The sequence below is a fragment of the Labrus bergylta genome, chromosome 1, assembly GCF_963930695.1.
Source record: "Labrus bergylta chromosome 1, fLabBer1.1, whole genome shotgun sequence".
In the NCBI taxonomy this organism is placed as follows: Eukaryota; Metazoa; Chordata; class Actinopteri; order Labriformes; family Labridae; genus Labrus; species Labrus bergylta.
The window spans coordinates 29,095,287-29,120,351 of NC_089195.1; the positions used below are offsets into that span (position 1 = coordinate 29,095,287).

The 25,065-nt window shown below is 39.3% G+C and overlaps 1 protein-coding gene across 1 annotated transcript; it reads right to left on the minus strand.

Annotated features, from left to right (window-relative positions):
* Positions 1-3,748: 3,748 nt before the first annotated feature.
* LOC109994390 (ATP-sensitive inward rectifier potassium channel 12-like) lies at positions 3,749-13,799 on the minus strand. Its single transcript, XM_020647698.3, has 3 exons — positions 13,531-13,799; positions 7,266-7,444; positions 3,749-6,351 (listed from the first exon to the last, which is right to left on the minus strand). The coding sequence occupies exons 2-3, from the start codon at positions 7,355-7,357 to the stop codon at positions 4,710-4,712; spliced, it is 1,734 nt and encodes a 577-aa protein (XP_020503354.2). The 5' UTR covers positions 7,358-7,444; positions 13,531-13,799; the 3' UTR covers positions 3,749-4,709.
* Between the last annotated feature and the right edge of the window lie 11,266 nt (positions 13,800-25,065).

Genomic DNA, 25,065 nt, shown 5'->3' on the forward strand with positions numbered 1-25,065 from the left:
GTGGTTTCAGGAAGACAATAAGTAAAAGAAACGTATACTATCCCAGACTGTGTGTAAAAGAGTCCATAAAGTCCATAAAAGAGTCTTTGACCTTCTTTTAAGAACTTAACGGTCAAAAAGCACTGGATATGTTTGAATGGACTTTTGGACCAGTTGTCCAATGAGCAAAGAAACTTCACAATCATTGAAATACGATCAATTTCTATCATACTGCAGCCATGCTACAGCTCGGTTAAATACAAGGTAGACATACATTTTTAAAAATTATTTTTATATATTATTAAATATTGTATTATAATAAAGTGATACATCTATCTTATTATGAAGACTAACATTTGCATCAATGTTAAAATAATAATATATGTTAGTGGACAACAGCAGCACTGTGGCTCAATGCAATGTCACCGTTCAACCACATGAGGGAGCTTGTACAACAGGCAGAAACACTTGGTGCTCTGCACTAGATGGACTTCAGGACTTTGTGAAGTTTGTTATACGTCAGTCTCCATTTTGCATTGAGCCTCTTATTCCTCTAAAAGCCTTAAATTGACTATCACTGGGTCAGAGTTTGCCTGAGTGATCTACCGTTCATTTGTCTTTTTATTTATCTTTATATTCCCATTCTTAGTTTTGATATTTTTAGTGCTTATTTACTTTGTATTTAATATTATATTGCGTTTAGATATGCTAACATTGTGTTTTTTGCTCATATTGTGTGTCTGGACAACTTGCTGCTGTAACGCCACAATTTTCCAGTTTGGGAACAATAAAGTAATTCTATTCTATTCTATTCTATATCTGTCTTTTATTCTCTGGGATGATTAAACAGACTGTAATATTGTATTTATGTCATTTACAAGTGATATTTGTATTTATTTTTGGGTCTACGTTAATGCCTTTATTCAGATAGAGTCAGAATACAGGGCGAGAGAAAGAGCCAGGAATGACATGCAGAAATGAGGCCACAGGTCAGAGATGAACCTGTACACGGGGCACGCGAACTAACCGCTAGGGCAACATGGCGCCCCAGATTGGGGTTGTTTAGTCTGTCCTTGTTTCCACGGTGGATTAACCGGTTTAAGAGCTCCTGGGGGAAAAAAGTTATCGTTTGGCCCATGCTACATCCAAGTTTCGAATAGGACGACTCAGCACAGTGTCGAGATCAGCTTCATTATATTTTGTATAATACGTTGTCGATGGCTTCAAGGTTCATTGGAAGATTATCTTCTAATAAACCAACACTAAATCATCAAAATGTCTACCAATGAGAACTTTAGAGCTTTAGAGATTTGGACAGTTCTTTGGCAGATAGTTTGATTTAGTCTTTTGCTGCAGGCTAAACATTTCTGTCAGCCCTTCATTCATGTGTCAGGGTTTGAAATGTGAGAGAAATGAATATTAATGACTGAAAAAAGGACAGAAGTTTGTGTTATTTATTAAAAACACAACACTCATAATCTATTTCAGCTTGATTGGTCTTTTTTTTTGGATAAAGTTTGAACAGATTTTACTCGACCAAATCCATCATCGTAATCTGAACCTGAACCTGAGGTCGCACTGGACTTTGTCTGTTTGTTTTCTTTCTCTCATTCTGCCAGACTGGGTTGTAAAAATTCTAAATTATATATGTGTTTTTAACAGTTTTTTAATGATAATGAGGCTATCACTGGATCATATAGTAATAAAGATCAGAGAAAGTTATATATAAAGTTAGATTTCTTGTTCAGCCCTGTCTGTTTTTCTTCGTATTAAGATAAACAACTTTCAAGAATTGACTGCCTGACAAATAGCTTGTAGGTTATTCGTAAAATAGAAAACAGTTTGTACTGTTTGCTTGACTCAGAGTTTAATAAAGTGAAGTCCCATAAGGGTGGGGCTAACACTAAGATAACTTTAAATTGAATGGTTCACTATGTCATGTTAAATTTGACATGATTTGTGACAGAAAAGAGTAATCATGAACAGGTTAGTCATCTGATTCTGTGGTAACTTATGTTATTATTGAGAAAGGAGCAGGTTTTATACGTTTTATTCTTCCTGCTCCTGTTTGTTTGTTCATGGAGAGTGTATATATATTTAGACAAATATCAAATAATTTGGCTATGGTGTTATTGTGTTGGAAAACATTCACTGAAATACTGTGCAAATAAATAAAGTATGAAACCTATGGGGGAGTGCAAGCATGCAAGCGTTAGCTCTCACCACTGTTGGCTCAATAACATAAGTATGTCAGCTTTAGTATCAGCTAAATGACGTCACGGAGCAGCTGGGTAAGAAAATTTAAGACGTTTAGTTGTTTTCTCTCCAACAGCTGATTAACTATTAAATATCCGCTGTGTGATTAGATATTACACATGACTACACAGCTGCTGCTTATAAATATTACACATGACACACATTGCTAAAAAAAAAACATGATTCCGACCATGGAAATCATTTCGGAATACAATCCCTACAGCAGCCACAATCTAAGCATCTGTTAATCCTACTGGAAAAAAAACACAGGTATCTACTGTCTTTTGACTTACCATTTGAAGATTCACCAAACTGGTCATCATAGTATTCCAACAAAAACGGTCCTGCTGAATCAGCATGGGTCCCCATGATCCAAATCCAGGAAAAGATTTAATCCAAACATATAACATCCATACAGAACCAAGGATTGATTCAAATTTGCCACCCTGTTTCCCATTGTAAGTTTTCTTCTTCCTTGTTATTGTGTAGGCTATTGGTGGTTACAGTTTAGAGGTGCATTACTGCCACCAACTGGACTGGATTGCGGCCCAGGAGATTAGAAAGTAAAACAAAAAAAAAGTCAGAAAGGCCTTCTAAATTCTTATTAGTAAATCAGTATCTCACATGTAATAATAATAATAATTCCAGACCAAGATGTCAGTGTGCACAGATGCTGCGGCTCAGAGCTCTCTATGTTAGGCATCTAAAGGCTCGCTCCAACAGTATTTTGTTGTACTTGTACAGTCACAATAAAGATATCTTATCTGATCTTAATCTTGACAATTAAATGTTGTGAGATTTCCCAAGAAGGATTCAAGCCCCTAGTGGCAGGTAGTTTCTTGTATTTCAATGTTACATATTTTATTTTATTAAAGCTTTATATTTTGACTTTCAACATCAATTTTACCTTTAAGTCCTCAAAAAAATACGCTTAAAGGATTTCAACGTTGCCTCTCTGTTCTGTTACTTTTTAAAGTAAAAAAATGTACCCATGAATCAAATAATTATTTCAGATCCTTTTTATGTTAGTTATTGAAGTAGATGTGATTAGTGGATAAGGAAAGGATCAATACTTGTTATTGATTCCTGTGTTTGAATATGAATTTTCACAATCTCTGTGTTATTTAAAAGCTTCAACTTCGCCCTTACCAAGGGTAGTTACCATTTTACTCAGGTCACTGGTGCAAAACATCCTTCCCCCTCCAAGGCAGGGCCACTGGTGTAGCATGTTCGGATACTACTACAAAGTACGGCAGACGCTAAAGGCTTATGTCAGTACTGTAGTTCTACAAACATATATATGGTTAACAGTGCTGCATGAAATAGAACGATGATGTTATATCTACGGACTTGCTTTGTAATCCAGACGTGCTTCTTATGGAGAAAATAAAAGCATACATGCTTTGTCAAATGTCAAGGCACTTTAGATTGTTGTGATCTTGTCTAATAAGAAACAGATGGTAGTTAGACCATTGAGAAAATATGCAATCAAGACTCAAATAAGACCATGACAGCGTTGACATGTTATTTATTGAGTTCTTTATTCATACAAAACAACAAACTGTTCCAAAGTGTTCGTATTCACTGATAAAAGAAGAATAAAGTGCTTGTTCATAATCCGTACACATATGTCAAACTGTTTTCATTCTGTTTTATATTTAATTTATGGGGCGCCAGTAGCCGAGTGGTCAGTGCGTGCACTCCATGTATGGAGGCTTTAGTCCACCAAGCGGGCGGCCCCGCCAAAATCCAACTTTTGGCTCCTTTCCCGCAAGTCATTCCCCACACTCTCTCTCTCTCTCCCTGAATTCTGTTTCTATCCACTATCCTATCTAAAATAAAGGCATAAAAAGCCCGAAAATAAACCTTTAAAAAGATGTTTTTAGTTTATTATTTAATATGAAAAGTAACACAAATCAGGCAAGGAAGACAGATGATTAAAATACAGAAATAATTTATTTTTTACACAGAGAGAATGAGTGTGTTTAAGTTGAGCATTTGGTCATGTTTCCTTTATAATAAATAGATGTATTTCCTTTTAACAGTTACCTGTGTATGACGCATAATCATTTTAAAATCAAAACAAAGCATATTTACAAAAACTGAATGAAACCCAAGAACAAAAAGCTTGAATTAACATAGGATCACACTGTCATATTAAATAACACAATCAAACAAGATACCTCTTTGCAAGATACCTTGTGATTTGCGAGAAAAAAAATGGTCGCCGTTTAGAAGATGATGAGCTGTGCGTTGTCTGGATGCTGATGATGCAACTGAAAGTGCACCATATTTGAAATCTGTGCAAGTCGTGGATATACGAGCAGTAGTCCTGCAGACACATCCTTCTTTCCCACAAGATTTACAGTTTGAATTGTGTCCTCCATTTTTGTGTTTTACATTAGCTCAATACTTTGGTTGGATGCACACTGACAAAGAGAGGAAACAAATGGAAGGGCAACCATTACCATTGATTAAACTCCTGACTCTCTGCTGATGTATAAAGGGAGGGTAGGCTGTAGTCTGTCAAGGCTGATCTGATTCTCTGAGTCCAGAACACAAAGCATCTCCACCGTCTGTTCCTTTACAAACGTCTCTTTGAAACCCAAGTGAATGTCCTCTCTCATCTTTACCTCTCTGTCACTTCTTACAATCATACTGGTCGCCTCCTCTTTTATGTCCCCCTCGTCCTCGTCATCCCCACAGCACAGCGCTACCTCGTTCTCGTAGCAGAAAGCGCTGGGGGAGTGAGGGCCCAGTAGGTGGCGGGCTGCCCTTGGGGCGAATGGTGACGGAGACTGGGAATAACTTGAACTTGAGGATGATGACTCCCCCCCTCCTCGACCTTTCATCTGGCTCAGTTCCCTGGCACTGCAGTGAGGTGTAGATGGCACTTCGTAGGTCTTATGAAAGCGTGAATAGTCCACATGGTAGCGATCACCCTTCTCAAAGACCACAGGCTCAAAGCGGTGACCCCACAGGATTTCCTTGGCCAAGTATGAGCTGCGGGCCTGAGTGGTCATAGCCGTGGCCTCCACCATCCCCTCCAGAATGACCACAATCTCAAATTCCTCTTTCTGCAGGTCTTTGCGACTCAAGTTATACAGAGGACTGTTCTTGTTGATCTCGTGAACCACCACCAGCGGTGACACCAGAAACAGTCGATCCAGCCCGTCGTCATAGCCTACATCAATGTCTGTTTGCTCCATAGGGAGGTACTCGCCCTCTGCTGTCACATGTGGCTTAATGAGCTGAGCACGAACATGAGCTTCAACGATGTGGCTCTTGCGCATGTTCCCCAGGCGCCACATCAGGCAGAGCTTACCGTCCCGAAGGGCGATGACAGCGTGATGCGAGAACAGCAAGGTCTGTGCCCGTTTCTTTGGTCGCACCATCTTTGCCATGATGGTGCCGATCATAAATGAGTCGATAATGCAGCCCACAATGGACTGGACGACCACGGTCGCCACAGCAATGGGGCACTCTTCTGTGACACACCTGAAACCATATCCAATGGTAGTCTGGGTCTCTATGGAAAAGAGGAACGCCCCAATGAAACCCTGGATGTGGAGAATACACGGCCGCCATTCGTCTTTTTCTTCATCCGCGTTGCTTCGGGGAACCCCTTCCTTCACGGGAATACGAATGTTAAAGTCACCATGAGCGAGCGCCACTCCCCAGAAGATGATCCCGAACAACAGCCAAGAGAGGAGGAAGGTAGTGGTGAAAATGAGCAGCAGGTAGCGCCAGCGAATGTCCACACAGGTGGTGAAAATGTCAGCCAGGTATCGTCGTTGCTTATCCTCCATGTTGTTGAATACCACATTGCACTGACCGTTCTTTTTCACAAAGCGGCTGCGCAGGCGGCCGACGCTTAGATCCAGGCCCAGACGATACGATGGAGAATTACGGCAACTTTTGTGCATGATGGGCTCATTGGTCACCCTCAGAGACAAAGCCCCTCTTGTCTCGTCACTTCCTGGACACTCTTCACCATCTTCTTCATCCCGCATGCAGGTCCCCGACAGTGTCTGCTGAGCCAGAGGACTGTGGCCATTGTGGAGGCCCAGGCTGGAGATCTTAAGGGCATCTTCATCTGTGGAAACGATGCTGTATCTGGAAGAACAGATGGAGGAGATAATTAGTCCAGCAGAATCAACGTTTATTAAAAGGCTGCTTAATGAACCCCGTCAAACCCTGTGTCATTGGCAAAATAAACAACATCTTCTCCATGGCATCCAAAGACCACAAGGATTTTGTTTTCATATAGTTGTGTAATATTGAGAGACAAAATACACAGCATTTTTAAAGAGATGTAACATGACAACCCATGAGCAACCTATGTTGTTAGTGAATGATGACAAAAGGATGCTGTGAGCTTGTTAGTTGAACGTCATAGTGATTATTTTAATGTTGGTACTTGGATTGTTAAAATGAGATTGGATACTTGATGTGTGGGGGAGGGGTTGAGGGGTTATTTAATTGGATGTGATTCAAGACTTGAAAAGAGTTAACAGTTGGAAAATGATGTGTTTATTTTGTGTTTTTAAATAATTTAACTTTTTAATGGCACTTAAAGTCAAGGGAGTCACACAAAAGTCTTTAGGTCTTGTAAATAAAATGTCAATGGCAATATATCATTCACAAAGTTTTTTTTTTTTTTTTTTAGATATTTTATTAAGTCTGCAAATGAAAATGTAAATAATAGATGAGTTGTCATCCAGATGCCCTGCAGCCATTTTCCAGACGTAAAATGTTAAATGATCTATTTGACAGCTCTCATGGACAGTGTTCATTTTTCACATGCTGGCAACCCAAATTATTTTTAAAAAAGGGCTAACAACTGTTCTATTAAGGAATAGAGGATGATTAAAGACTTTAGATATATTTTCATGTAATGGAGATTCAGCTGCTACTCATGGGTAGTCAGAAGTTCAAAGTATCCTAAAAAACCCAAGTGTCCCTTTTTCTTTCCTCCAATAACGCCGTTGTAACCATTGGCATAGTTATTATTATTCACCCTCTCTTACCTGTTGACTCGCACCGCTCCCATGGCACCGGTGATCATCAGGCTGTGTCTGCGAGGGCAGTAATGTAGGTTGGGGCGGGCAGTTCCAACCATTAAAGTACTGTAGCTGGACAGGGAGGCAGTAGGAGCTCAGGTCTGTCTTGTGTTTGTTAGCAGCGCTGCCTCCGTATGATACATTTTCTGCAAACAAGGAGAGCAAAGGGGATATTTCTTCACTTATCACGAATGATGGTATACCATATTTGAAACAAAACAAAAAACAAAAACAAAAAAAAAGTGTAAGAACATCTGGTTCATTCTTAGACCCACTAAATAATCTACAAGCTGATAAACCTCTGATGCTTTGAGTTCCTATTTTTGGGAGTCAAAAGCAATTTAAAGGGTATCCATTAGCCTTTCTGTCACTTTTGTGGAAGAATAAAAACCTTCTACCTTTAAAAAATTAAAATATGCCAAAAATTGTTCTGCAATATGCAAATTAAAGTTTTGACCAACAAGCTAAACTCTACGTTTGCTGCCATGTTTCTGCACAAGATATCATCAAGTCTGTCAACATGTCATGTTGTATCCTAATTTCCCACTGACTTGAGTGAGCTTTCAAAGGGATTTTCTCAGTTGCTAAATATCTCTTGTCATGATTATATTGAAAACACATTAATAGCCATGCTAGCAGAGTACGTGAGCTGTACTCACATGGTAGTCAACTTTAAGATAGTTGCCAATGTCAGCCGTTAACATGTTCACATTGACGATGTCAGCATGCTAACGTGTTCACATTGACGATGTCAGCATGCTAACGTGTTCACATTGACGATGTCAGCATGCTAACGTGTTCACACTGACGATGTCAGCCGTTAACGTGTTCACATTGACGATGTCAGCATGCTAACTTGTTCACATTGACGATGTCAGCATGCTAATGTGTTCACATTGACGATGTCAGCATGCTAACGTGTTCAAATTGACGATGTCAGCATGCTAACGTGTTCACATTGACGATGTCAGCATGTTAACGTGTTCACATTGACGATGTCAGCATGCTAACAATAAAGTGGCAGGCAGTGTTTATTATGGTTAGCTTTGTTTAAAAAGCCCAAAAATAAATCTTTTGAAAAACAACTTTGTTGAATGTGTGCATGCTAACATTTGTCAATAAATGTAAACCAAGCACAGCTGAGGTTGATGGGAATGTCATTGCTTTTATAGGTGTTTGTTCATTAATCAAAATTAAAACTTTTTCTGGCATCAGATAGGCTGTTGAAGAATCATCACAGTTATTATTATATATGTATTTGTGGGTTTTTTTGTTAGTGACAGATATAGTATACATAGAAGAAACAGCCATCCAATGCAAGCGTCATAGTGTTCATAGTGAACCCATCCCTAGGAGGGTTTCTGTGTATTGGAATTGTTGGGAAATCTCCCTAAAAACTAAAAGAATAGAGGAAAAGCCTGGGATAAAAACCGATATGTCCTTTGTAGACCATGAGTATCTATGAAAAAATCAATAGCCATTATCAGAAAGTTGTAGATATATTAGTGTGGATAATAGTTGTTAACTGACTGACAGGATAATGCGATCCATAGAGCTATGCCGCCTGCCTGGTGAAAAGTCAGAATAATCAAAAATCTCTGTGCAAATTTTAGCCCTGCTCTAATGCACGGGGCAGACCAGACAGTTTTGTGTAACGCAAGCTCATTGATCGGGGCCTTGCTAGTGGTTAGCCTTAGGGACCTTCAGGCCAACCAGGGGTGGAAAACCAGACAGGCAGTGGAAGGGACACAGGTCTAAAAAAGAGATGAATCAGTGGTAATCTACTGTTAGAGGAACAATTGATCTGCTGTTTGGCCTGATGACAAGGTTGGAGGGTGCGTGGCTTATTATGTCAGCACGCTGGGGAACAGGAGAACCAAAAAGCACCGGGTTGCATAACCGATAGAAGACAACCACACGCAAGGCAAAATGGCACCAGCGCTCTGTGTGTTATTCTGTGTGAATCACTTTGACGGTCAAATTAGTTTAAAGGGCTGTGTCAGACAATTTCAGACAACTGCTTTTTAAAAGTCTTTGTTCAATATCGCTGTCACAACGATAACAAACACAAGCACATAGAAACACAGCTGCACACAAACACACACGTACAGATTTGATGAGATTTGATGTCATGTAATGTGTGTTGTGTGCTACCCTCGTGTGTGTGTGTGTGTGTGTGTGTGTGTGTGTGTGTGTGTGTGTGAGATCCTTCCAGACTCTTTTTTCCTGTTACACCAAGGACAGATGTTACGAACTGGCTGCTGATTGGCTGGATGAGGAGCGATTTGGATGGGATAATCCCAAAAGGGCAGATGATTACGTCAGCTGAATGACTTCCACAGCTGGAGGAAAGAGTCCTCTACGTGGAACACAACATTTTTCTCACAGAGTCTTTAAAGACGGCAGCCAATATGCCGGGCCACTCAGGTCAGCACGACGTCAGTGCCAGCAGCACCATGTGTGTGTGTGTGTGTGTGTGTGTGTGTGTGTGTGTGTGTGTTTGTGCGAGCAGAACCACACAACACACAGTTCACATGTTTGTCTGTATCAACTGAAACTGTTGTTTAAGAGCACTGCATGCTTTCATAAGAACGCTTGTTTGTTGTTTGACATGTTGGTATTGTATTTTTTTCCAAACCTTAATGTTAGTATTGATTTCAAGCCAATCATTTGATACACTAAAAAAGCCTCCTGTCCTTTTGCAGAGACCAGAAATAAATAAATCTGTTGAATCAATAAATATACACAATATATTCTTATGTATGTTTAAAATAAGTTGTGCTGGGACAAGGAAAGGAGGGTTAATAAAATTGACTTGCTCAAATGTATTCTGGTTGAAGCTTATTTTACCTGCTACTCTAACTCAGCCTGTTCCATCTGCCATATTCACAAAATTAGTTTGATTTTTATCTTTTTATTGTTACCAGTAAAGAGGACAATCGGAAACAGAATGAAAGTCTGATTAAAATGGCAAACTAAAAATACATTGGCAATTTCTTAAGGCTGCAATCAAAGGAATATTTTGTCTGTGTTGTTCCACAACGTTGTAAATTATTGTATAATTAATTCCATTGTATAAGGGGATAAAAGAAAGCGCGTCGTGTTACTACTCAAAAAAAATTCAAATTGTCTTAGTTATCATGATTTTCACACAAACAAAACTTCAAAATCTCTTCATAGCAGCCCCCTGCGTACAGCTGGTGAGGACATTACACAAAGCTGTGCTCAGCTGAATAGGTTCAGTTTCTGTGGCACTGTTTGGGAGGTGTTGAATGAACTCTCTTTTTGTCTACCAGCCTGGTGAAAATAGGGAAAATATCTGATAACACTGTATAATAGTAATGTGCTGTACAGTTACATAATTTTATACAAAAAAACTAAATATATCAGGCCACATAGTTCCTTCCTGCACGTATAGCTACACTCAATGTCCACTTATTATAGTTTGGCTTTCAGACCCACATTGACCAGAATGTGTTGAAGAGTGTCAGGTAGAAGTCAAACCATGCAAACTCTCTTTTATAGCTTCATAAACGTCTGTCACATGCAGGATTTTTGAGATGGTTTAGCAAAAACATCAACTTTAAATCTATCATGTGTTGCACTCAGACGCTAAACAGCATCCACGTTAGTGCTTTGATGTTGTTTGTTTTCTTATCTATGACCCATCAAGGACTCATTAACCACACTTGATTCATGCTATGTTTACATCTATGTAGCCTGGAGCTAAAGTTAGATTGTTTTGTTTTACAAATGCTCGTGAATGTAAATCTGTTTGCCTCCATCTGTAATCAGTTTATGCCTTGCTGAAACATTTTTCTTTCTCAGATAACAAAAATCCCCATGGGCGAGAGTGGCAGTAATTAATGGTTGATCGTAGATACAGTTTTAGCCGTCTCCATAGGAACCTCTCAGCACTTTCTTTGGGGATGATTTGCAGTGATGTGTATGTGGTGATGGTTTAAGCATGAGAGGCAACTTGTGGAGGAGAGCAGTATAAAGGAGATGAAAAACTCTTCCATGAGTGAACCATGCATCCTTTAAAAATATTTAAAAAAAACATCTGCAACTCAGCCACAAATAAAGATTCCTGTGGTGACACAGTTTGAGACCCTAAGACGAGTACTCATGCTCTTCTTTGAATATGTCAGAGGAAATATACTGACGTATGGTATAATCCAATACAAAGGAGAGGATGGAGGAAGCCCTTATCAAATAGCAGATTACTTCATCCCTTAATCTCCAAATCCAAACAATACAAAAGGTGGATGGTATTTGCTGTGTGACCTGGCTTAAATCCTTATGTGTAATCTGAGATCGGGGAAGGGGGGGGGGGGAGGAGGGAGGATAAGACAGAAATAAAGAAAATAAAACAATCCACAAAAGAAAAAGAAAGATACTAAGACAATTCAAAGAAATAAAAAAAAATATAGCTCAATAATTTGTAAAGTATGGGATTTGGAGGTATTGGGTCATCACGTTTGAAAGGGTGTCAGAATGGATACAGATTAGGATGACGAGATTATTACGTCAGAGAATGTTACTACAACGTTTAATGCTATTTACAGAACGGGGAGAACATGCCATAGGCGTGACCAAGAACAATCTATAATCTCCAAAAAAAAAAAAAAATTACATTTTACAAAGGCGAATGTGCAAATTTGTGAGAGAGTTGCAATTGGTCATGCTCTGCTGTTTGGAGGTGTTTGTTTTATGTCTTCATCTCTCATTTCTTTGTTTCTTTGTACAACACATTGAAGGAGACATTTAAAAAAGGGCCTTAATGTTTCTCAGGGCAGCTGCTGGTCCTACAAATGAGCAAAAAAAGGGATTTTTGTGCATTGTCAGCTAGTGTGAATTTATTTTGAGAAGACCTTATTTCCCCCTACACACACGCACGCACACGCACGCACACACACACACACACACACACACACGCACGCACGCACGCACACACACACACACTCTCAACCACACACACAGACGAATCATCAAAACGACACTGACATAACCGTCTGCCAAAAAAGGTGAAATGAAGGTTTTGAATTTCATAAAAGTCTGAAGCTCTGTGCTTCAACTTTACTTCTACTACAGCCACATTTCAGGGAAAAATATTTTAGTTTTAATTCAATTAACTTTTTATTTTTAAGGCAACTTCCTTTCATAAAAAACAAACTTTAGATTATTATATGATATAATATTTTTTAACTTAATAGTGATTTACATTTTTCTCCAAAAATGTTAAAATAAACAGATTACATACATATATATATTTATATTTATATTTTTATATATATAAAAATATTTTGCATGATGATTGACTTTAATATTCCAATTTTGAAGATATTGAACAAAAACAATGCACATGTAATAACTCATTAAAAACCCCAAGAAATAAATGTAAAAAATTAACAACTAAGCAAATAAACACTTTTTTCTTCGAGATGTCATCTTCAATAATCTGATGTTAGTGATTTTATGGAAGTTATATTTAATATGAACGTCACAAAAATAAAAAAAAACCTGCGTTTGTCTCCTTTGAAATGGCCGACAGAGCAGCGCCTCCACCCTGTGTGATTGTTAGGCCAGGAATGTGTCTCACATGTATGTTGAAAACCACGCAGCTCAAAGTGGAGTTTCCATCTTTGCACATGCATCACTGCAGTAGGAAGTTTTAAATGCCAATCAATGGTTCACGCAGTGCGAGCAGAAGTTATGACGGGGCAGTTTGCAAACTAAGCACCAGCTGTGACGTGTGTTGGTTTCATTGAGGCCACAGGAGCTGTCCAGTGCTGAAAATCAATCTGAAGCCTGCAGGAATAATCGACAGCTGGGAGTGGAGAGGGGTGGGGGGTGGGGTGGGGCATGGTAGGGGGGGGGGGGGAGCTGAAAACTACCCTAACCTTGAAAATGATTTTGGCCTTTAAAATCTTTTCCCCTATCTGTTTACACTCTGCACATTTTTTTTTTACAATCGACTTACTCAGCCACATGAACGTTTCAAGGATTGATTTTGTTTGTTTCTGAGTATTTAGTGAAGTAGGCAGAACATGGGTAGAAAACCTCTGCAAAACTTTTTGGGCTTTTTCAGATTTAAAGTTCAAAGTAACTTAAATTTAATAAATACAAAATTCAACAAATCCTGTTATGGATTATTAGTTGGGTTTTTAAATATCCTATGTGAAGAAAACAGACAAACATAAAAAGAGAATATGAAGATATAATTACTCACCCAGGTGTTACCGCAGACTGAATCACTTGAACACTACCATTGGTTTCATCCTCATAGGAAGCTGTTCTCAGTTGGCACCGTCCTCTCTTCTTTTCTTCCTCCTTTTCCATTAATAGAAAAATGCTTTCTCAAGAAATCTGCTCCCAGTTTTCTCTTTCACAAACTTGTACGTGTCTCCAGTCTGAGCTCTGTCTTGCTGCTCCATGGTCCCTGTACGGATCGCTGCTGCCTGGTGGTTGCTGCCCGATCCTTGTGTGTGTATGAGAGAGTGAATGTGTGTGTGGGAGGGAGGGAGGGAGGGAGGGAGAGAAAGCGAGAGTGAGAGAGAGAGATCTGATTATGTTCCTATTTATATATGCTTTTGTTTTCCCTGGAGTGTTAGGATGTGGATTGTATAATTTAGACTTTAGCCCACTCAGACTGATACTTGCACTGACATCCAAAAAACACAACACAAGAGGAGACAACTGTAATCCTAATTTAAATCCAGTGGAGACTTGAAATTGTGTCTGAGGCATTATACAGGGATTGTATGTTTCTTGTTTCTTCAACTTTTTCTGATTTAACACCACTTTCCAATGACAAATTTAACGTTTTAACATTTGTAAATAGAAACCGATTTATAAAATAAAAAATAAAAGAATATATAACCTCCATTTGTTTCTGACTTTTCATTAAAGACAGTGATGCACGTATTGTTTATTTTACTTTTTAATGTCTGTAGATGGAGCAGCACACATCAGCTTTTCAATGGCCAGTAAACTTGGGCACCAAAGTCACATATATCGATCAAACAATTAATAATAGAATATTGCAATAAAAAGCAAAATCAACTTTAGAATTAAATTTCAGATTTGATTTTATCTGAGAAGAAACTCCTGGAGAGGGGCAGGAGTGCTTGCAGAATCAAAAACCTGGGCAAGGGAAGAGTTGAGGAACATTATGGAGAAGGACTTTTGTTCAGCCTTAAGGAAGTTCTGGTGACCTATCTGAGAAGGAGAAAGAAGGGTGATGTATCGTAGAGTGGTACAAACAAGGAACACTTTAAGTCCCTTGAACCCAACCAACACAGATCCAGTCTTAAACTTACTTTGACCCTTTGCACGGGTTGCTCAGACAGACAAGAAGCTCCTCAGTGGCAAGGAGCCAGTTGACATTAGCTCTGAGATGCTGAAGACACTGGTGGTCTGTCTTTGCTGACTTGCCTCTTAAACGTCATGTGGAGGTCTGGGACAGTGGCTGGAGCAAGTTTGTGGTTCTAACATCTCTTCAGGATGTCTCTTGGGAGCCTCTCTTTGGAAGATTTCAGGAGACATCAAACTGGAAGGAGACAGACCAAGCATGCAAAGGAAGGATAATCTACCCCCCATTGTTGTTGTTTTAATTAGACTAAGGAAGCTAAGCGACTGTGTGAAAGTAGGGTACTCACCCCTCCCTTATCATCATCTGGGAGAGCCAGCATCGGTTTAAAGACACAGACCAGGTGACTTAAAATAAGCAGTTTTGTTATCTCCATGGCCCAACATAAGAAGTTAAAAAGCCTACTACATCACATTTTTTTTAAGGGCACCATTCATCTTGTGCTCTGACTTGTCAATACATGAATAGTTCAATAAAAGTGTCCAAAAACAGCGATGATGCTGAGACGTCCCTCAGCTCATTGTCATCCTTTCATAGGCCTCAGTTCGTGCAATCCCATGCCAGGGAAGGTGATTACGTCTGAGTTGTTTGAGTGACCTCACATGAGTTTGGTATGTCTGGTTAAACTCAGGTTACATAACTGTGATTTGTGTTTACTTTCTTTTGCAATTACTGCAACCTTCATTCGCCAAGAAACTCAAAGGGAGGAATTAACAAAATACGGGTTGACTGAAAGACACAGTAAATTTAGAGACGCAATCATCTAGTCTATCCAAACGAAATTAATCAGGGACTATTTGTAGTGGCATCTTTTGTTTTTTTTAAGTGAACTGCAAATTTCTTGCTGGTTGTAATCTCCAAAATGTGAAAGTTTTGCTTTGGTTTGCAACTTGCTGTCAAATAAAAAAGGCTATTTTAAGAATTTCCTTTGGGTTGTGTGACGCAGTTGTTAAAAATGTTTACATTTTTTTGCGAAATGAAAATTTGAGAACGTCTTCTTATCAGTCTTAACAAAATAAAAAAACAGCTGTAGCTCTTTAGAAGAATCAGAGTTAGGATGTATTCTGGTACTTCTGAGATGACACGTGTATATCTACTGGTTTAAATGTCCAGTGGGTCTAAATGCTCTCATGGACTGAGGGATTTTCTTTTGGCAGCTATGGTTTTGTTTCGTGTGCCTGTTTCGTGTGCCTGTTTGTGTGCGTGTATGCATTCGTGCATCTATGTGTGTGTGTGGGGGTTTGTGTGTGTGTGTGTGTGTGTGTGTACGTGTGGGATGCTGAATAAATCTGGTGTGCTACCTTTGTGCCAAAATAATCTCTCCTGTTTTTGTTTCGGGTAACCATTCATCCCAGAAATAGACCAAAGAGAGAAATGGCATCCAGAGAATTGCAGCCAGAAAGATTGAACACGATCATTGTTTTGATGAGATAAATCATTAATAGATGAAAAACAGTAATGTTGTTTGAACGCTATTGCCTCTAAATTGATCGAATGTCTGCAGACAAGATATTTGATAAATAAAATAACAAGTTCAAGACAAATTTTCCCAAGGGGACAATAAAGTATCGTATCATATTGTAATATATTTTTGGGTTTAGGCCTATATGGATGGTACTGAAACAGCTTTTGTTAAAGTTACAAATTATCCATTCCTTGAAGCCGAAAAAATATATATATATATTTAAATCCTTCTAGATTTGCGGCCAGCATTTGACACTGTGGATCACACCATCCTGCCTCAGCGTCTTGAGCCTTGGGTTGGTCTCGACGGGGCTGCTCTAAACTTACTATGCTCCTTGGAAACTGCACATTATCTGTCCAAGGTGTTCCTCAGGGATCAATTTTAGGTCCCTTACTGTTTTCCATTTAAATGCTTCCTCTGAGACATATCATCAGTAAGTATAATGTATGTCACAATACGATAGTGCTTGGAACTTTTGTGTTACTTTTGATTCTGAACTCTTCATTAATGATATAAAAAAAAGGTTGCTCAGACAAAGTTGTCCGTGCTTGTATTTTGTCCCGGCTGGACTTCTGTAATGTCACAGGCTTCCCTACACCGACTTCAATTAGTTAAAAAATGCTGCAGCTAGATAATCACATAAGTAAACATGATCACATAAACCCAATCATGGCCTTGGTGTGTTGGCTTTAAGGGGGACCACCGTATTGACTTTAAAATGTTTTAACAAACTTTTAAAGGTCTACATGACCAGGCCCCTTAATATAAAATGTACTTATTAACTCCTTATGAGCCTGGGCACCCCCTCATATCAGCTGATCAAGGTTTACTAGTTTTACCCAGAGCCCGACTGAGGACAAAGGGCTTTCAGGCTTTTGCAGTCTGAGCTCCGAAACTCTGGAACCTACCGAAACCTACCTGCTGAAATCCATTTCGCTAACTCTGTGTCGCCCTTTAAATCTTCTTGTTCTTCCTTTTTTTAACATGTTTTTAAAAAAAGGCTTGTTTCTCTATGTAAATTATTATGGTTTTCCATTCTTAAATGTATTGTTTGTTTTCATTTTAGTAATTGAGTTTTCCTTTTAATGTGTACAATATATATATTCAAACTGTAAATCACATACAGTTCTAATTATAACTCTTATTGATCCTGGCCACACGGTGTTCGCCATACACAGTATGGCTTCATGGTTTCGTTTTTCAGACCTCTTTGAGAAGTTATTGCAAATCAGACACAACTCTTTAGTTTCCATGGAAACCTTATTCTTTCCTTCCATCTGTACTTTTCCCAGCACATAAATACACATGCACGCTCTCTATCTCCGCATGGTTTATTTTTACAAGTCCTTTCTTTGTAGTTTCATGAGACAACAGGTGGGTGTTGTTTGGCGTAGGTGGGGACGTTGGGGCACAGTCATATAGGACTGAGTTTTAAGTGTGGGCACAGGTTAGAGGTGAGGGGATTAAATAAGTGGGCACACAAAGGGAGTGGGTGGGCTGAGAATAACTCCCAGTTGGAGGAACATAATGTCCTCCATGTAACGGGTGTGAAGGAAGTTATTATTGTTGTGCTAAAAAGTAAAAGGCAGCAGTTTGACCATTTATGTACACAAAGTTTTAAAGTCAAAGTTGGGAAGAACTTGAACTAAAGAGCAGTATCGTAAAATTAATGAATTTATATTTTAAAACATAAATTCTATAAATAAAATGTTGCTGAGGGTGTTAAATGATTCAGTGAGATGTGAAGCTAAGAAGGTGAAGGAAATATCGCCCTCACTGCCTAGCTGTGTGTAAAAATATCAGTTATCTAGGGGGCAGATATTTATGTATTTCAGCGGCATGTTTAGCTAAAGGCGCCTCTGTATTTATTTCTCCGCAAGGACAGTCCCTCCCTCCATCCATCCAGCACACTCACACTGACATGTTGTCCCAGAGCATTCCTTCTGTAGGTGATCAATGACACAAATCACCTTCGTTATGAGAACTTCACTGTTAGTCATTTGTTTGATATGATAAGCAGACGATGGGAGCTATTTTCTGTAGTGTTGGTCGTCTCTGTGGCCCTGCTTGATGACTCCCCCTCGAACGCTACGAGAGCCAGTTTACTCAGGAGCAGGCGGACACCTCATTACTCACTTTGAGAGCTGATCCAGGTCAACTTGTTTTAAGTAAACTAGGCCGGCAGAGGCAATAGGACAAAATGAGATTTGTAATGATTCCCATATACATGCATACTTAAAATAAAAATGTGCCGTAATTCTGTACCATTTTATAGTGACACTCCTGCATGAAAATAAAACACACACAATTGACTCAAAGAACACACAGCACTTATTGGGGTAACTTTGTGTCAAAGTCAGTGCAGTCTATATCTCTTTAAAGGTAGGGTTAAAAACACAATGCTGGCTAAATGTAACAGAAGTTTTAACTAAGTAGGTAATTTACAGGCGTCACAAGTTCAGTTTGCAGGATGCTCTAAAGTCTAAATGCTCAATTTCAGACGGTTTATTTCCAAGACTAAATTTTGCGATGTTATAAAGTCACAGATTTATCCCACGAGAACTAGCAGGCACTAGCCGAGTTAAAAATCCAACATGGCTGCTACATGCTTGCACAGTGATGTTTGAACTGTAACTTTTGTGTTTATTAGCAGCGTATTCCTCTTTTTGTGTAATTAAATCAATCACGGTATTAGCATCATGCAAGTTCTATCTGCAGACATGGCATCTTATTATTGCGCACAAACTGTCACGTAGTGCGATGCTAGCGTCAGGTATTCGCAAACTAAACAAAGGCACTCCTGGTGGCTTCCATCTTGCAGGTCCAACTTGCAACTGGAACGTGGTTTAACTCAGGGGTAACGTTATTCCGAACTCCGAGGTCCGAGTTCCAAGGTAAATGGAATGCACCTTAAAAAACACATGAAATATAGATTCATAAAATGTGTCGATTTGACACTTAAAAAGATGTTTAAACTGGTTGAGTTCAGAAGGATGCTCTGAGCAGACTAACTGGTCACAATCGATACTTGCCTTGGGTGAGGGGTAGGATCAAGTTTAGGAGTGCTGGATCAATGTTTGCCCTCAGTGCTGAGGTGATCATTGTGGTGATCGAATTAATTCTCTGTGATTGCTCTTTAATGAGAGACTCGGTTACGTAGCAACTTGTTGTTTTGTTCAAATAAATGTTTTCATGCTTTGTTTTTAATCTCACAGTGATGCAGATAGAAATGATTTACTACACGGGACGATGTTTGTAACTCTGATGAAAAACTCACAATGTTAAAAGCCCGCAAATCTCTGCAGGGTGGACCACATACTGTGACAGGAGTTTAAAACTGAGATAAATGATTGCTTTTATAAATGTAGACTAGAACTTATAAAAACATCTGCACAAGTTACAGCGAGGGAAATATTAAAGGTCACATATTATTGCATAATACACACAACCATGTTTGTCAAACATTAGTATGTGTCCTTTGTCCGTCTACAAATCCCCCAATCATGAGAAAAGTCCATCCTCTTCGTCTTTGCCTGCTCCACTTTTCAGAAAATGTGTGCTCAAACAGGCCGTTTGGAGATTTTCCCTTCATGACATCACAAAGGGCAGTAACCCCTCCCCCAGGTGGGTGACACTCCCACAGCTAGGTGTTTGTTCTGACATCTGAGTTTGCCTTTCCACTAAACAATAGGGCATGGACAGAGGCACTGCTCGTCAACAGGCAAGGCAGGCAACTGCTCTGGGGCCCCAGACCAGCAGGGGGCCCCTGAGGGTTCACAAACTTAAACCAAGGCAGTGGGCAACATTTCAGTATAGGAAACCTCCCTAAGGAGGCCCCATCTGACAGCACTCACTCTCGTGAGTTGCATGCATTATTGCAGTGAAAGCCAAAGTTTGTCAATAAAATAAAGAAAGAAAATTGAAGAGGAATTATAGGATTATTAGGAGAGAAAAAAGAAGCTGGAAAAAAGAGGAAGAGGAGTAAGCGTTGTCTGGCAGACATAATAGTGATGAATGCTGGATGGCCCCTTGATTTTTGACTAGGGCCCCAACAGACTCTAGCATCACCACTGGGTATGGAGCGAGAAAGCCCAAGCTAACCAAGCCTTTTCAGAGGGGCGTGGTCAAACAAAGCTCATTTACATTTAAAGCTACAGACACAGAAACAGCCTGTTCTGAACAGGGCTGAAATTGAGGGATTTATAGTTATGATCAAATACAGGATCAGAGTGGAATTAGAACAAGAAACTTCACACACATGTTTTTGTGGGAGCTCTAAGACTTATTTAAAACTTGTTGAAAATGAGGACAATATGTTACCTTTAAATACTATCATCAATAATATTGCAAAATAATTGAATACTGCAGTTTCAGAATTATATTGTTGTCATTTTGTGTGACCGTTCCTCTCCTTTATTGAGTAGTTATCTTTGGTTATATTATGTCCCGATTTACAGTTCATAGCATCTTCACAGTTAAACGGAAGAGGACAGTAACGGATGAAAAGAAGAGAAAACGAGAGAGTGGTAGAGCAAAAGAGTAGACGAGAGATGATATTGGTTTGGCTTTGCCTTGTCCATGTTGGCCAGAGCTTCATGAAACAGTAGCATGATGCCAAGCTGGCTGTTTTGCTGTTGGATGGTTGCAAAATGGTTACACTATTACCCAGCAAGTAGGTGTTACAAGCTGTCTCGCAGCTAATGGAAGAGTAACAATACAACAGCAGTGTATATCTGTGCAGGTATTATTCACAACAGATTGCGACGTAACATTAGGCTGTAATGTAAGCGGTGGCATCATTATCTCAGCTCCTTATCTTAGGAGCTTTACTGGGTGCAGAAAGTCATCTAACCCAAGTCATGTCTCAGGTTTGGAACAAATCAATAAAGAAATCAATGTTACACCCCAAAAAAGTTGTCTCAGTCCTTGTGGATCGTCAAGTTAGCTTTATACATTTTCTAACTTTACAAACCAGATCCCATGCAGTGATGTCCATGATGATACTTGTCTGTTTTAATGCACGGCTGTCTGAGGGCCTGAAAATCAAGGCCACCCAATATTGTTTTTTGTCCTTGTCTCTTGTGTCTTCAGATTCTCTGCATCATTTAATGATATTATGTATTATATGCAATGAAATCCCCAGATCCATTATTAACTTATTTTTTTCGGGGGGGGGACTTTATTGGAAAGATAAAGACTTTAGTGGATCAAGTAGGACACCAGGGAGAGAGAGTGAGGAATAACATGTGGGAAAGGAGTCACAGGTCAGACTTGAACCTGTGACAGCGGGACATACCGCTAGGCACCAGAAATTTTGTAAATATATGTCAATAAAATATTTAATCTGTATAAAGTGTTTACTTTTAACATAACAATCCAATTTTTGCGGAAGCGGGGTTGTATTCAAGGTAATCTGCTGTTGCTTTTTTTCCTCAATTCTGTATTGTATCAAAACTCAAATTTATTCTTTAATTTCACCTTTTCCTCTAATTTCCGGGAAAGTTAACTCTCGTCAATAATTGTTCTACGTGACATCACTCTCAGAGCAGCCATCTGTGCAGCAAGCTCACCACTGTCCATAAGACATCTGCCAGGAGGAGTCAGCGCTTTGTTCCACTTTGTAAAGATGTTGATATGTGATAGGACACAGTCACCATATGTGTCAATGGGAGAACCAATGGATTTTTGTTTTCTGGATGAGGGTCCACGGCCCTCTGTCGCCTGCAGTGTCAGACCAAACCATTTTCACCTTGGTGTGAAGAAACCTAGCTTTCAATGGAGGATCTAATCTTGGGCATTTAAACATAAAACACTGTCTCTACTTTTTTTCTGAAGACTTCCTAAGGTAAAGTGTCTTGTTGTCATTAAGTGCTTTTCTTATATGTGTAACTTGCCATTGATACCTTATACTGAAGGATTCTCCTATGTAATGGTTACATTATACACTGTCACAGTTTCTGCTCAGAGGTGTAAAACTACCGCATCAGTAGTGGTGTATGTTTCAGCCAACAGGATATTTGAGTAACAGTTCTCACAACTCTCTTTTAGAAATATTACACTGTTGATGATATGGATGTGTGAGTCATTAAGTTCTATTTATAGTTTTAAAAAAATCCCAAATATACTTTAGAAATGTAAATCAGTTGTATTCAAATTAATTAGCTAATATGCAATTAAATAGAAATCAAAAATGATAAATGATAATCTTCTAGAGCCTGCCCACTCATAGCAAATAAGAATTAAATTGTTTAAATAATACTTGTTATTCATATTATGCTAATGAACGTTATATCCACCCAGGGTCCCGTGGGAAATAAAGCCACTCAAGTGTTGATAAAAACAAGTTAATCAGTCTGGTTGTGTGCATAGATACCTGAGAATATCTGGTCAAATACCACAGATGACGACGTACATTCAGCAGGATCGTCATGGTGCCACCTGCTGATTACTACTGCCGTCAGTTCCAGCCCAACACCTTTGACCCCTCCCGCTGCAGCTCTTGTCTGAGGCCGGATCATATGCACCTCAGCACAGACACCGCTGCTGCTGCTGCTGCTGCTGCTGCACAGGACGACATAGAAGAGTGGGTATGTTCATGGATGAATCATACAGCATTCTTTAAGAATTTAAAAAACAGGCCTGTATTGGTCTAGGATGTGTCACAGTTATCAAGAAATCAAAACGGATGAGATATAAAAGGTCACCCCTGTACAGCGTGTGCCGATAAGACGTTAACTATTTAGACCAAAATCATTATTATGAATAAAAAATTCTGCTGTCAAAATGGGCAATTTAACACGGGCTTGTGGAGCTCACGGCGAGTGGACCCTCGAGGAACTGCACTGCACTTATTTACACTTCTGCATTGGCTTCATTTTTTGTTGCCACTGGGGGATGGCAATTTGTCCAGAGGGGGCGCCAAAATCATTTTGCGCCAATTGAAACGTCCTCAGAGGAGCTTTAATTTTTTAAATAGGAATAAAAGTGACAGATTTTTCTGTGAAGTGATCTTCTAAATTTCCCTTTCAAATCATTCACCAATGCAGACGTTAATGCTCAGTGAAACCAGTGAAACCAGTGTGGCTCTGGGAGAAGGATAACACAACAAGTTGGCATTTGATTCTGTATCATTAATTAATAAAAGCTCATTACAAAGGAATGGGTGGTTATCTGATATGCTCGTTGAACATATGCAAGCGTATCCCTTCAAACAACACTGGACCACCTAATGTAAATTATACACTGGAATAAAGTCCCAGAAGCTCTTTATTTCATTTAATGATATTCTCTTTTTCACTGTTATTACTGAAATGTTGATTTCAAATGAAAACCCACTCCATGCAGTCACAGGTCAAGGCGCTTCAACACATTTCTTTAATCAGTCTGTCTGTTAATGAAATAACAACTAAGGGAAGCGTCGAGATAAAGATGAGAAAGAAGCTGAATGGGCGGTCTTGGTAATGCAAAAGCACCAGAGCAATGAAATAATGATGAGCGTGAGCAGAGACTAGCTTAAGTTACGTCCTGTGCAGGCTAAAAGTGTTGGCTTAGCTAGAAAGAATGGTGAGAAGGAAGGAGAGCCGCTGAAGACAAGGAGCAGTTACAGTAAGTTGAATATGTGCCTTCATGTTTGGACCTGGGGTAGTAGTTAGATATATATTATTGTTTAAAGGTTCATGTGTTTATTGCTCTGTGTTGTTGATTGTTCTGCTAAACCTGTAAAAGACATTCATCATGTAACTGTGTTCACTTTTTGTCTGGGTCATTAGGAGGTCTACATTAGTCTCTTTTATACACTGAAATCAAGTCAAACAACTGTGACCTTTTAAATGAATATTACATTTTCCAAAAAAAATCTAAGAAACTGTTCAATTATATTATTCAAATCACCATTTTTATGACAACTTGTCATTCCGGTCTGTTAAAGTCTGATGTAATTTGAATCTTTCTTTGTTTTAAAGAAACAAAACATTAGTTTGACTCTCACAGGTTCATCACATAGCTGCGTTTCTGTGCTCCACATACTAGGATGCAGAGGATGATAATCGCTCTCAGTCTGAGGTGACCTCAAATGCCAGCAGCGATGACGTCAGCGGTGGTTGGAACTACGAGTGGAGTTTGGTCCACAGCCTGAGTCCTGAGTGGGAACTTAATATCTGTGACCCTGACATTCAATCCAGGTGACTGTATCCTGTATCCTGATTTTAGAAACCCTTTTTTTTTTTAGCAAGAACAGTCTGTCTTTATAGTGAGCGCATACATACCATGAATAAACAAAGTCTCACACAGAGATACTCTTGAACCAGTGAGGTTTTCCCTTCACAACATGCAAATATACATGTAAATATAGCCGAAAGCTGTATGAGTCCGTCTTTTTAAAAGGTAAATGGACTTGAGCTTGTATAGCACTTTTCTACTCTTCTAACTACTCAAAGGGCTTTTACACCGCAGGTCACACCTACACATTCACACACTGATGGTGAAGGCTGCTATACAGAGTAACCATCAGAAGTAACTAATCCCATTCATTCCCATACACATTCCTACACCGCCAATGAAGTAAGGGGAGGGTCTTGCCCAAGGACAAGCCGAGGATCGGACACCTGACCTTCCGGTTAAGATACAATGGGCTCTACCATCCCCCCAAAAAAACAAAAAGAAGGTTTATTTTTTTTAAATGGCTGGGTTGGCAGGGTTAAATTCTCTCTCTTTGTGCGTGCATTTCTGTGTGTGTATGTAAAGACCCCGCAGTTTGTTCACATGTTGTCCCTCTTGTGGTTAGGCAATGCCATAATGCATTTTAAAAATCACACGCTGGAACACCATGATTACATCGTGGGGATTTAAGTCAAAGTACAAAGGCATAGACATGGTGGAGCTTTGTTTTTCTTCTTGCAAAAAGAAGCTGTTGTTTGCAAAGGAGTCATTGG

Bases quoted from the DNA above. Each gene is read 5' to 3' on its own strand.
- LOC109994390 (XM_020647698.3), bottom strand. From the start codon at position 7,357: ATGGTTGGAACTGCCCGCCCCAACCTACATTACTGCCCTCGCAGACAC. The intron at 6,352-7,265 runs GTAAGAGAGGGT...CTGTTCTTCCAG, and splicing joins GGAGCGGTGCGAGTCAACAG to ATACAGCATCGTTTCCACAG.